The following is a 12,829-nucleotide window of genomic DNA, read 5'->3' on the forward strand; positions in this document are numbered from 1 at the left end:
CCTCCACCGTGTGCCCTTTAACTAATCTCCACTGGCTCTCTCTCGCCGCAGCTGCCCACAGTCCCTACAACTATATAATAGGCTAACAACTTGAAAATCACAGCGAAGAAATATCCAAGGCGCCCCTTCATGGTCAAAAGCTAGTAGTATACGTGGGGACGAGCAAGATTTTGATATTCATTGCTGCATGAAGCACGGCTACGTTCTCTGATTGAACCACCTCGCCCATCCAGGTTTTCTTTTTTAGACAATCGCTTTCTTCACTCATTTGGTTCATTTTTGGAGTCGGTGCGCTGTTCGCACCGACACTTCTTGTTCCAGTCTTTCGTTTTAAAAATGAGGTCTTCATCTTCTGAAAGCACAGAAGATGTAACTCCAATTACTCCACCACTGAGTCCTGAGCTTCACGTCTCGCCTTTAGACAAACACATTCGCAAGCGTCGCACTTATTCACTTCCGCAGTCATTCGACCTGAGCAAACCATTAGGTTCAGCTCTGCCCTCTCCTCCAGTAGATGATGTTTTTGGGCAGTCAACACCGTTGGGTCAGGCTAGCAGAGCTATGGGAGCTTTTCCATTTCCCCAAACGCCGGATGCATTACAGTCGAGGAGCTTCCCTTCTCGCCTTTCAGCGTCGGGGTCATCGCAAGCTGGGCCAAGTCTCTCTAGAGCTGGTTCACAATCTCAGCGCAAACGCTCCAGGCCCTCTTCGGATCGCTTTATCCCTCTGCGTCGATCTCCGTCGTCTTCAACTAGCTTTCACATGAATAAGCCTGTAAATACATTATCAAGCGCAGAAAAGATACTTCGAAGACGTAGTGCAAGTCCGGACCCTTTCAGCACCACCTTTGTGCCTAGACCAATCCCCCCAGAGAGGATTCGGGCCGTGCACCACCCTCCCGCGCTCCTGAACCAAAGGCCCGGCTCACTGACAAGCAGCGGCATCCTCGGAATTCGTCGTCAATCAGCCAGTCTACTGAACAGGCAGGCGAGCCTTGGAGCGGTGTGGAATGTTGGAGGCCAAACTGCGGCTGTCGCTGGCCCAATTGCTGGTGTGCCTGATGGTCGCGGAGGTATGCTTGGGAGCGGCACAAATGCACCAATGTATAATTCGGCCTTTTTGCAAGGGGAGACTCCTGACCAGGATTTGGAAAAGCATCAAGGTAGGCTAGCATTAGCCCTAGATGTTGATCGGACAAACCGGATTCTCGGTGTCGGTGACTCTGCGGTCGAGAGGGGAAGCCCTGAGACCCCCTCCAAAGTCCGATCCGAAAGTGCCCCTTTGATTGGAAAGAGAAAGAGGGAACAATTCGTAGAGCCCCGCACAGTCTGGAGGAATGGCGAGTGGACAAGGGAGGGATCGCAAGGCGAGTGCACCGGCATGGATGTGTAAATTTTACTACTAGTAGCAGAGCAGCTAACACAACATCCCAGCTTCCAAGAGACCTATTAAGCCAACCCGAAAGCCAGTTCCGCTTTCTCCATTCAGATAAGCTTCCCGCCTTTTTGGAATACTATAACACGGCCTTTTTGCTGACGTCGTTCACAGTACTGGATGCACCGGCGCTACGTGATGATTATTACTGTTCCCTGCTCGCCTTTTCGCATACAGTCAATTGCCTAGCCGTGGGCCTCGACGCTCGAGTCTATCTCTGGTCCGAGAAACTCGGAGTTCAGCATCCTCCAGATCGATTGTTCACGAATAGGCTGGCTTATGTTGCATCTCTCTCATTTTCTTCAACCGAGGGCGGGCACAGCATCCTTGCAATTGGCAAGGCTGACGGGCATGTTCTCCTCTGGAGTCCATTTGATAAAGAGGAACGATTTGAAATAAAGCAACCCACGCCAATTTCATGCTTGGCATTCAAGCCCAAAGTCACGCGGCGTATTTCGGCCCGTGATTCCTCGGTCATGGTTGATACTGAAGAGCTCTTAGTTGGGAATGAAATTGGCGATATTCACTTTTATAGCGTCGAATGGACCAATGCGGTCGATCGCAGCATCCATAATTGGGATGGCGCCGTGATCTTGATCGCGCGGATCGCGGTCCACAGCCAGCAGATCTGCGGGCTCGCATGGTCCCCAGACGGTGACTTCTTCGCTTCTGGCGCGAATGACAATGCTTGCTGCTATTTCGAGACGAATCAAATTACAGGTAGCCATGTACATACAGACCTCATGAGCATCGAGGACGAGTTCGGTCGTCAGCAGACTACTGGCAGGCAAGTTCTCTCTCGAGTCTTTTGTCGGGGCCGAGAGAAGCGCAGATGGCTATTGAATGCTGCCATCAAGGCCATCGCCTTTTGTCCTTGGCAACGCGGACTTATCGCGATTGGCGGTGGCTCCAATGATCGTGGCGTTCACTTTTACCACACTTTCTCTGGCGCATGTCTAGCTACAATCAATGTCGCGGCTCAAGTGACGTCGCTAATCTGGTCAACGAATCGTCGTGAGATTGCGGTTACGTTTGGCTACGCGCAGCCGGAACACCCTTTTCGGATTGCGGTGTTCTCCTGGCCGGACTGCCAGCAGGTCCTCGCTATTCCGTGGCTGGGCGAAATGCGAGCATTGTACGCGATTCCCTACCCAGGCGGGCCCGAGGAAACTCGGCCGGGTGAGAGTGGTAGTGGTCACGAAGAGGACGACCGGCAATGGTGGACACGGACCAATGAGGAAGGATGCATTGTGGTGGCCTCTAGCGACGAAAGTGTCAAATTCCACGAGGTGTGGAGCGGCACCAAGCGAATGACGGGCGGCAATAATAAAGGTCTTCTAGGCGGAAGTGATATCCTCGAGAGTTTGCATGGGATTGACAAGGAAGGGCCCGAAACGATTCGATAGGAGAGCACGGGATGTGCTCAAGAGGCCAGCCGATTCGACCTGAGAAAGACACACGTGAGAGCCGTAATATGACCCGTGCGGCCCCTTCAGCAGTTCATGAGCACGAGGCAGATGACAAGACAAGGCTCTTCTTCCTGTAAGTCACTCGGAGCCAAGAAGGAAATTGGTAAATTTGTTTTAGTTTGAGCCCCAGTCTTTTTGGAACAGAAGTTTCTTGGACCAATGCACCAGCCGATCCAAGAGAACTTCAAAGGTATAGGCTCAGACCGAGTGGAGGATTAGAATTGTGGACGTGACGATTGGACTACAGCTAGTTATGATTGGATATTATTATCCCGAATGATGTGCACATGCAGTGACATACAGCGCAAACATAGCTGTATTGGGGTTGACGTCGGCCGAGTGAGTATCTAATCCGAACCGGCCTTCCCCGCCTTAGCCCCTTCTCTGTTGTTAATATGTGGGGCTTTTCCGCCGAAGCTTATTGTTTCTGCCGTATCGGAGACCTGCGATAGCAATGTAATTATTCACAAAGCATGGGATTAAGTTACTGCTCACTTCGACTTTTGCCGGTGCCTTCGGTCTATTCCTAGCAAAGTATACCACCCGCTAAGATACCTTGTCCTTCAAGAGTACCTGTTACGTATTGGACACTTTTATAGAGGGCAGGTAGATGTTTTTTTAGGAGGTCCCCGGCATGTCGTTGTACCCTCTTCTCTTAAACCTGTCCCCATGGACGAAAGTCGTTCGGCCAACCTCCATTGATAAGGCAAACATTCAGCTGCCTGGTTTCTTCTCTTGACAATTTACATTATCGCGGTGTCTGATTGCCTTGGTGCCTCATACTTTCTTTTCGTGTTATCATACAATTAGACTTCAAGGCTCATTTAATTGGGAGCGATTCATTCCTGGACACCCTTGTTAGTACTCAATACAAACATCTCGACGGATGCTTTGTTAGAGTGGCTCCAGCAGCCGATTTGTAACGAAATTCGAGATACCCTCTTGTCTCAAGAGTCATTGACGAAAGCTGGGTTTTCGAGCTTAGTGGGCAATAGTAAACCTTCCTTTTCATTGCGCTGGCATTGCCTCAGTTGTGAGGGTCAGTGGTAGCCGGTGGCAGCACTATCGCCACTGTTGATACTCTGCCAGCCTTGCCTCCTACGAGTATTTTCACATCATGGCCCCCGGCCTCGTTGACCCCGCAGTTCAAAAGAACACCGTTCAGTCTCTCTCCGAGGTGACGGCCGACTACGATGATACCCTCCGCTTCTATCTAAACGGCACTCGAGTTGTGCTTGATTCGGCGGATCCCGAGGTTACTCTCTTAGAGTACTTGAGAGGAATAGGTCTCACTGGCACGAAACTTGGTTGCGCAGAAGGCGGCTGTGGTGCTTGCACAGTGGTATGTATCTCGAGCCTCTCAGGACATTACCGACTTGTCGCGGATTGGAATCCGCGAAGTTCTACGGTCTATTTACATTGTGGCGATTAACAATCCCGTAGGTCGTATCGCAGTACAATCCAACAACTAAGCAGATATACCATGCATCGGTCAACGCCTGCCTGGCGCCGCTTGTTAGCGTTGATGGAAAGCACGTTATTACAGTGGAGGGAATTGGAAATGTAAAGAAGCCTCATCCGGCTCAGGAGAGAATTGCTATGGGCAACGGTAGTCAATGCGGCTTCTGCACCCCCGGAATCGTCATGGTATGCGCCTGTAGTCTATCTCGTTCAAAGATGAGATGCTAATGTATCTTGAATAGAGTCTCTATGCTCTGCTACGGAACGACTCAAATCCATCCGAACATACGGTAGAGGAGGCTTTTGATGGGAATCTCTGCCGATGCACGGGTTACAGGCCTATTCTCGATGCTGCGCAAAGTTTCAGCTCCAAGGCGACATGCGGAAAGGCTGGAGGTGGCTGCTGCATGGAAAAGAAGAGCGAGCCCGTGGCCAACGGCTGCTGTAAAGGTAATACAGCGATGCCCAACGGCTGTTGCAAGAATACTGGGGTGAGCGATGATCAGCCAATTAAGCGGTTCACTCCTCCCGGTTTTATCGAGTACAAGCCCGACACTCAGCTCATCTTCCCGCCTCCCCTGAGGAAACATCAATTCAAGCCTCTAGCATTTGGCAATAAACGGAAGCGGTGGTATCGTCCAGTAACTTTGGAGCAATTGCTTGAGATCAAGCATGCCTACCCCTCGGCGAAAATCATCGGTGGTAGCAGCGAAACTCAGATTGAGATCAAGTTCAAAGCTGTGCAGTATTCGGCTTCCGTCTTTGTAGGTGATATTGCTGAGCTCCGGCAGTACTCTTTCAAGGACGACCACCTCGAAATTGGCGGCAACGTTATCTTGACCGACCTAGAAAATATTGCCAAAGAGGCCATCAAGCACTATGGTCCGGTTAGAGGGCAGCCGTTTGATGCTATTCTCAAGCAGCTTCGATATTTCGCCGGCCGCCAGATCAGAAACGTTGGTACGCCTGCTGGTAACCTGGCAACTGCTTCTCCCATCTCGGATTTAAACCCCGTCTTCATGGCATCGAATGCAGTTTTGGTCACAAAGTCTCTCAAGGGAGAGACGGAAATTCCCATGTCACAATTCTTCAAGGGCTACCGTACCACGGCACTGGCTCCTGACGCTGTTATTTCAAGCATCCGTATCCCCTGTGCGAGTGAAAAAGGCGAATTCTTCCAGGCGTTCAAGCAATCGAAGCGGAAGGATGACGACATTGCTATCGTCAACTCTGCCCTTCGAGTAGCTCTGGACGATGATCATAATGTCAAGAACATCAACCTCGTCTTTGGCGGTATGGCGCCAACAACAGTTGAGGCCCAGAATGCCGTTTCATATCTTATTGGCAAGAAATGGACTGATCCAGCTTCGCTGGAAGGTGCAATGAATGCTCTGGAGAAGGATTTTGACCTTCGCTTTGGTGTTCCTGGTGGAATGGCGACTTACCGCAAATCTCTGGCCTTTAGTTTCTTCTATAAATTTTATCACGAGGTTCTATCGAAGTTGGACATCAAGACCACCGACTTGGATAGCGAAGCAATTGGAGAGATTGAACGCCAAATCTCATTTGGAAAGAAGGACCACGACTCTGCAGCCGCATACGAGCAGCGGGTGCTTGGAAAGGCCAAGAATCACGTTGCTGCTATGAAGCAGTGTACTGGTGAGGCTCAGTACACGGATGATATTCCCGTACAGAAGAACGAGCTCTATGGCTGTATGGTTCTTTCAACCAAGGCGCACGCAAAGATTTTATCGGTCGACTACTCGCCCGCCATGGATTTGCCCGGTGTGGTGGACTGGATTGACCACACGGATTTACCCAGCCCTGAAGCCAACTGGTGGGGTGCCCCCAAGTGTGACGAAGTCTTCTTTGCTGTCAACGAAGTTTTTACCGCTGGTCAGCCAATTGGTATGATTCTTGCAGACTCGGCCAAGCATGCAGAGGCAGGCGCCCGCGCGGTCAAAGTGGACTACGAGGAGCTGCCCGCCATTTTCACGATCGAAGAAGCGATTGAAAAGGAGAGCTTCTATGAGCATTATCGGTATATCAAGACTGGTGACGTGGACGAGGCGTTTGCAAAATGTGACCATGTCTTTACCGGCGTGGCTCGCATAGGAGGCCAGGAACATTTTTACCTAGAGACCCAGGCTTGCGTCGTCGTTCCAAAGCCCGAGGACGGTGAGATTGAGGTCTTTAGTTGCACGCAAAACCCTACCGAGACGTAAGTTGGATCCTATACGGATACTTCATGATGAATTAGGGGGAAAAGATGAAACTAACTTGGGTTTTAGTCAAACGTACGTTGCTCAAGTCTGTGATGTGGCAGCTAACAAAGTTGTCACTCGGGTCAAGCGCCTCGGTGGTGGCTTTGGGGGTAAGGAAACAAGGTCGGTCCAACTGGCTGCCATATGCGCAACAGGTGCGCGCAAGACCAGGCGGCCGGTTCGATGCATGCTCAATCGTGACGAGGACATAATTACTTCTGGTCAACGTCATCCGTTCCTTGCACACTGGAAGGTTGGTGTCAACAAAGATGGGAAAATCCAAGCCGTTGACGCAGACATCTTTGCCAATTGCGGATGGACGCAAGACCTGAGTGGTGCTGTTGTCGAGCGCAGCTTGTCGCACAGTGACGGCGTATACAAGATTCCTAATATGTTCGTCCGGGGCCGCCTTTGCAAGACGAACACGGTCTCAAACACTGCTTTCCGAGGATTTGGTGGCCCTCAAGGCTTGTTCGTTGCTGAGTGCTACATGGAGGAAGTTGCCGACCACCTGGGCATGCCCGCCGAGGAGTTCCGGTCCATCAACATGTACAAGCCGGGCGATCAGACTCACTACCATCAGGAGCTCAAAGACTGGCACGTTCCCTTAATGTACAAGCAGGTTCAAGAAGAAAGTGACTACGCGCGCCGCCGCCAGGAGATTGAAGAGTTCAACAAGACTCATAAGTGGAATAAGCGTGGTCTTGCCCTCATTCCGACCAAATTTGGAATCAGTTTTACCGCCCTCTTCCTCAACCAGGCTGGAGCGCTCGTCCACGTCTACCATGACGGATCCGTGCTGGTCGCCCACGGCGGCACTGAGATGGGTCAAGGTCTCCACACAAAGATGACCATGATTGCAGCAGAAGCGCTTGGCGTGCCCCTGGAGGATGTCCATATTTCAGAAACGGCCACCAACACTGTCGCCAACACCTCCGCCACCGCTGCCTCTGCATCCAGCGATCTCAACGGTTACGCTGTCTTCAATGCCTGCGACCAGATCAACAAGCGACTCGAGCCATACCGTGCGAAATTCGGTAAAGATGCGCCGATGAGCAAGCTCGCTCACGCCGCATACTTTGACCGCGTCAATCTGTCCGCCAACGGATACTACCGCACTCCTGACATTGGATACGTCTGGGGCGAAAACAAGGGACAAATGTTCTTTTACTTTACGCAAGGTGTCACAGCGGCAGAAGTCGAAATTGATACTCTGACTGGCGACTGGACATGTCGTCGCGCTGATATCAAGATGGATATTGGTCGCTCGATCAACCCAGCTGTCGATTACGGCCAGATTGAAGGCGCCTTCGTTCAGGGCCAAGGTCTCTTCACCACCGAAGAGTCCCTCTGGCACCGCGCCAGCGGACAAATCGCTACCCGGGGCCCAGGTAACTACAAGATTCCCGGCTTCCGAGACATTCCCCAAGAATTCAACGTCAGTTTGCTCAAGGACGTGGAATGGGAGAACCTGCGCACCATTCAGCGCTCAAGAGGTGTCGGCGAACCTCCCCTGTTCATGGGCAGCGCCGTCTTTTTTGCCATTCGCGATGCCCTGAAAGCCGCCCGCAAAGAGTGGGGCGTCACGGATATCCTCAAGCTCCAGAGCCCTGCCACTCCTGAGCGGATCCGCATCAGTTGCGCCGATCCCATTCTCAAGAGAGCTTACGTTGAGCCTCGTGAAGGCGAGCGTAGCTTTTTTGTCGCCATTTAATTCATGTCCCTTGTTCCTTGGCATTTAGCCTAGCTGTCCTTGTTCCATGGCATTTGAATTGTCATTTTATTTCATCTACCGGAGTCACTGTTTCAATGTAAGGCTGCATGGGACTATCTTATCATATATACTACTTTAGAAGCATATTGAGAGCTGCCGTGCGTTGCTGGCTGTTTGTTCCGTTAGCGGTCATCCTGGCACCTTTTCATTTTGTTGTTTCTCTGTTGGCACGGCACAATTTAAGATGGATTGGGAGCAGTACTTCCATTCATTCTCGAGAATACTTGTCTTTTTTTAGGGTGTGCTTCTTGCACTTCTCTCATATTCTCTCTGTTATTCATGAGTATTGTTATATACCTACCTCTCTATATCCAGCTATGCAATGACTATATATTCTGTTTTTGTTTCTTACTGAGAATATTCATATCAATCTCAGTCGAACATGAATCAAGTTCTCGATTATCTCTAGTATCATGTGATAAGTTTGTGATCAGATGTCCATCTATCATTTAAATTTGACGCAAAGCTCACTTCCTATATCATGTGAATCGGATTGCAGCCTTAGGAGACTTAGAATTCAGTCAGGTAGATATACCTCATGGATATCAATGCTAAATTATCGAAAATATATACCTCTGTATCAAGAAATTAATTCTAGCAGAGAAGTGTAATAATATTATCCTCATCAATCCCTTTTTTTTTGTCGTGGTACCCTGTTGACAATTCGACATCGACAGCACCAAGTAAATTACGGAGTATGCCTGGCGCATAGTGTCCACCTGCCAGCGAGTCCTTGTCTTATCCAACAGACAACCGATCCTCTGGAACTCCTCCCAATTCAATCCATTCTTACGAGTACCCATTACTCCGTACCGTAGGTCCATAGTTGACTCATGCAGATTAAGATACGAAGTACAGAGTACATGACTAAGACAAAAAGAATCTTGCAAGTCAAAAAGGAACAAAGCCCACGTGTACATGTGCACGGATGTACGAGTGTACGGGAGGACAGTGTCCTGTAATGTAGTAAAAAACAAAAAATGTCTCGAGGGAGGATCGAACTCCCGATCTCCGGATCACTCAGCCTGTTTGAATCAAGCTAATCACGACGTATTTGATGGCATCTACTGATACCAGGTCTTGTCTATGAGACCGGCGCCCTAGCCAACTAGACCATCGAGACGAATGGTTGTTGAGCGGCGGGGACTTAGGCAGTCCTATGAAGGTTGCCAAATTTTATTTCCTCTTCTTTCGGTGGTGTGGGTGCGAGGTGGGACTAGCGAATGTGGGTCGGGTCGGGTGGGGCGGCGCACGTTGGCGTCCTGGGCGCCGTCGGGCGAGGGGCGACGAGCGAGGAGCAAAGGACCTTTGGACCGTAGAGGCCAGGGGTTGGCGTAGATGGTGGATGGGGTGATAGGTTGATAGATGGGCAGATGACAGGTTCAACTACTAAGTACTCGTACGCCATACACCATTTGAGATCCGTAGACTTTATGAGTATACTTGAATTGAGGGGGGAAATTGAAAAAAAAAAAAAAAAAAAAAAAAAAAACGAAAGAAAGAAAAGAAAAGAAAAGAAAATGTGTAATCAGATGTCTCTGAACGAATACTCTGCAGTCAATGGATTTAGAAGGAAAGATACAGACTACTCAGTCCAAGGTCCAAGGTCTACGGTCCTTTGTCTGTTTAGATGCTTGGCGCATTGGTATCCCCGTCGACACAGCCAGGACTCGGACAGGGTCACAGGGCTCAGCTATATCTACCTTAAGGAACCTAAGATAGTGTACAGAGGTGCAGAGTACTCATGCGGTCAGATCACAGCCACGAGAATGCGGGGAACTCTCCAACAACTGCGCATTGATAGAGCGTCAGGGGAGAGAAAGGGAAAGAAAGAGGTCTTTACGAAAAGTGGTAATATGCCAAATATAGGAGAAAATGACATCAGACCAACGTGCGCGTACAACGTGCAGCATACAGCGCGCTTGACTCTGCCTCGAACTGACAGCCTTGCTGACAGGTGAAGATAAGGCAGTGTAGCTCAGGTAACTTTAGGTAGATAGCTACCTTATATAAAGCGATACAGAACCGCCGGAATCATCAGGTTTTAAGTAATGCTTCTGTTGGCATTTCTTGCTGTTGAGAGAGAAAAGGGAAGAGACCATCGCCAATTAAGCTCATGATCAAGCAGATATAATATTCTCAACGGCTATTCTGGAACTCTCAATGTGCGACACTTCTGATTGAAACGACGTTTGATCAGCGGCCAGGCAAAAGTTCATTTCCCCCCGACGCCGAGTTTGAGATTAATCCTCATCCACTGACTGGATTTTTCCAGCTTCTAGAGAAGAAGAAGAGGAAGAAAAATGCTCCGGCATAACTCGCAGCACGCGCTTCTCCTCTTTCTCTGCGCCATGCTGGCCATCAACTTGCATATTCTGCTTCGGATTATATTCCCCATCACCGCCATGTACAAGACGCACAAATCTGCCTGGTGGGCAGCGTTGATCGCAAGTATTGCGGTCAATGCTGTTTGGGTCAAGACGTATCTGTACATTTCAGAGGCAAATGGTCTCAATGTACCGGTGAATGTTGTCGTAACGGTAGTTACGCCTTACCTGGCTGGGTGGTTGCATGAATATATTGCGACCAAAGGTGTCGTATCAAACTGCAGCTCTTTCAGACGTGCAGTGGTATGTAATGACCAATGAGGAGGAGAAAAAGATCACACCCTTGACCGATAAAGACGGGCATGAAAGATGGAATCCCAGCATTAAAAGACGCTTGCGTTATATCTGTCAAGTATATCAAACAATAAATCTCGCATGTTTCTTCAACTCCTCATCCGCTTGTAATCTCTGCATGTCTTCGTCTCTCAGACACACTGCGACAGCAATCTCGCCATCTGGATTCCTCGGCAGCAAATACAGCAAACTCTCAACAGGCGTAAACTGGGGTCTCCGAACCGCTTCTGGTTGGCCCAGCCCAAAGTTGAAATCGAGATCGTAACAGTCCACCTTGGCCCATGAGCTCAGCATAATGTCGGATGAGAGATCGATAGTTGCTGCCAAGGAGGCGATGGTTTTGTCGGGTGTGCCATCTAGCACGGTTGCAAGAGCACGGGTGCGGTAGCCTATATTCGAGATATTTGGGTCTACCTCTGACCGAAGCTGCGATGCGACAGTGCCTAATGGCTCTTCAACTAGCTGCTGAAGTGTATATGTGCTGTACGCCATATTTTGCACAAATCCTGGGTAAGTTGATGAAACATTGAGATAGCGCCGTACGTCTACAGCGCGAGCAAAAGTTGATGTCGTTGATAATGTACTATCCGAGAAGCGCGGAAGGCGGACACGGGTGATGGATTGCCATAGGAATACGCTGAGCGCATCGTCAGTCGAGACGAATCCGCTTGAGAGAGACGAGGGCAGAGTTCGAGTGGCTAGTGATTTGAGCGCCGTTAGAGCCGCGGCAGGAAACGCTAAATATGCCCAGCTGCAGCTCGGAGGTGCTTGAGGAGTTGGTCCGTCATGCTCAGGTATCGCCGACCCCGACGGTTTGGAGAATGCAATGGGATCAGACAAGGCAGACTGAACAATCTGGTTTGCAATCTTGGTCTTTAGTCCGTTGAGATTATCGTCAAGTAATGGTATCATGTTGCCGCGGGCAAGATTGCCAATGGACAGCTCTTGGTTAATAAATGATTCGCCATGACAGGCTTTTGACAAGAGATGCATGATTTGGCCTTGGCCAGTCATGTCCATTGCCTGATGCTGACCGAGAAAAGTGACAATGATACCGCCATCGATGAAGTTGACCTGGACGAGCAAAATTGGTGTAGGATCCGATGGAGATGCACCAAAGATGCCTGGGAGTGTACTGCGAGGGGCAATGACGGATTCGTCGAGCATGCGAAAGGGAAATTCTGCTTGTCTGAGAGCATTCATTGTCGGTGCCGAAGGGTCATGTCGCAGATCTTTCACGGCCAGTGGAGGAATCTTCTGGTAAGGTTTGATCTTGAAGACGCCTGTATTGCCCTCACTCGAGCCTTCATTGACAACTTGACCTGCTACCCAGGGGAAGCTGGCGGTCAGCCCTTCAAGACCATTGGTCAGGGCATCGATGATTGCTGAATGTAATATATTGTTATCGTTGGCCAAAGAATAACAAAGACAAATCTGAGTATAGATATTGAGGCCTGGTAATTGTCCAAAAATATCTAGAATGTTGTCCAAATCGTGAGATTCGTGTGTTAATGATGCTCCGTCCATGTGCGTTGAGCTGGTCAATTGGGTTTGAGGGGAAATTTCCAAACAGATATCAAGTATCAAACGTCTTGAAAAGGTTTCAAATGAATGCGGCCTTTGTGAAGATTCATTGGTACTCTTTATGTCAATGAAGTTGGTGATGCTTCCCTCAAGGTGATTATATAACTTAGCCAGTCATGTTTTCCTGCAAAGCAATTGTCACCTTCCTTTTCTATGTGCATC

At 49.6% G+C, this 12,829-nt stretch overlaps 5 protein-coding genes and 1 non-coding gene across 6 annotated transcripts; 3 read left to right on the forward strand and 3 right to left on the reverse strand.

The window, feature by feature from the left end:
* The first annotated feature begins 113 nt into the window (after window positions 1–113).
* Window positions 114–3,314, forward strand: L228DRAFT_31197 (WD40 repeat-like protein). Its single transcript, XM_018336467.1, has 3 exons — window positions 114–1,366; window positions 1,434–1,488; window positions 1,547–3,314. Exons 1-3 carry the CDS (start codon window positions 337–339, stop codon window positions 2,838–2,840), a joined length of 2,379 nt encoding a protein of 792 aa, XP_018185459.1. The 5' UTR covers window positions 114–336; the 3' UTR covers window positions 2,841–3,314.
* Window positions 3,315–4,020: 706 nt separating this feature from the next.
* L228DRAFT_214274 (xanthine dehydrogenase/oxidase) lies at window positions 4,021–8,342 on the forward strand (the record flags this gene model as incomplete). The annotated part of the gene is made up of 4 exons (XM_018330026.1): window positions 4,021–4,245; window positions 4,347–4,550; window positions 4,607–6,585; window positions 6,656–8,342. The coding sequence occupies 4 exons, from the start codon at window positions 4,021–4,023 to the stop codon at window positions 8,340–8,342; spliced, it is 4,095 nt and encodes a 1,364-aa protein (XP_018185460.1).
* A 1,041-nt stretch (window positions 8,343–9,383) lies between these two features.
* On the reverse strand, window positions 9,384–9,525 carry L228DRAFT_t119. Its single transcript has one exon. It is a non-coding gene; the product is annotated as a tRNA-Met (tRNA).
* An 18-nt stretch (window positions 9,526–9,543) lies between these two features.
* Window positions 9,544–9,843, reverse strand: L228DRAFT_250325 (hypothetical protein). The gene has a single exon (XM_018333301.1). The coding sequence runs from the start codon at window positions 9,808–9,810 to the stop codon at window positions 9,619–9,621; it is 192 nt and encodes a 63-aa protein (XP_018185461.1). The 5' UTR covers window positions 9,811–9,843; the 3' UTR covers window positions 9,544–9,618.
* Window positions 9,844–10,503: 660 nt separating this feature from the next.
* L228DRAFT_31229 (hypothetical protein) lies at window positions 10,504–11,098 on the forward strand. The gene is made up of 2 exons (XM_018336470.1): window positions 10,504–10,615; window positions 10,678–11,098. The coding sequence occupies exon 2, from the start codon at window positions 10,706–10,708 to the stop codon at window positions 11,048–11,050; it is 345 nt and encodes a 114-aa protein (XP_018185462.1). The 5' UTR covers window positions 10,504–10,615; window positions 10,678–10,705; the 3' UTR covers window positions 11,051–11,098.
* A 48-nt stretch (window positions 11,099–11,146) lies between these two features.
* On the reverse strand, window positions 11,147–12,828 carry L228DRAFT_254146 (hypothetical protein; the record flags this gene model as incomplete). Its single annotated transcript, XM_018333808.1, has 2 exons — window positions 11,147–12,558; window positions 12,810–12,828. 2 exons carry the CDS (start codon window positions 12,826–12,828, stop codon window positions 11,147–11,149), a joined length of 1,431 nt encoding a protein of 476 aa, XP_018185463.1.
* Between the last annotated feature and the right edge of the window lies 1 nt (window position 12,829).

Source organism: Xylona heveae, assembly GCF_001619985.1.
Source record: "Xylona heveae TC161 unplaced genomic scaffold L228scaffold_11, whole genome shotgun sequence".
NCBI lineage: Eukaryota > Fungi > Ascomycota > Xylonomycetes > Xylonales > Xylonaceae > Xylona > Xylona heveae.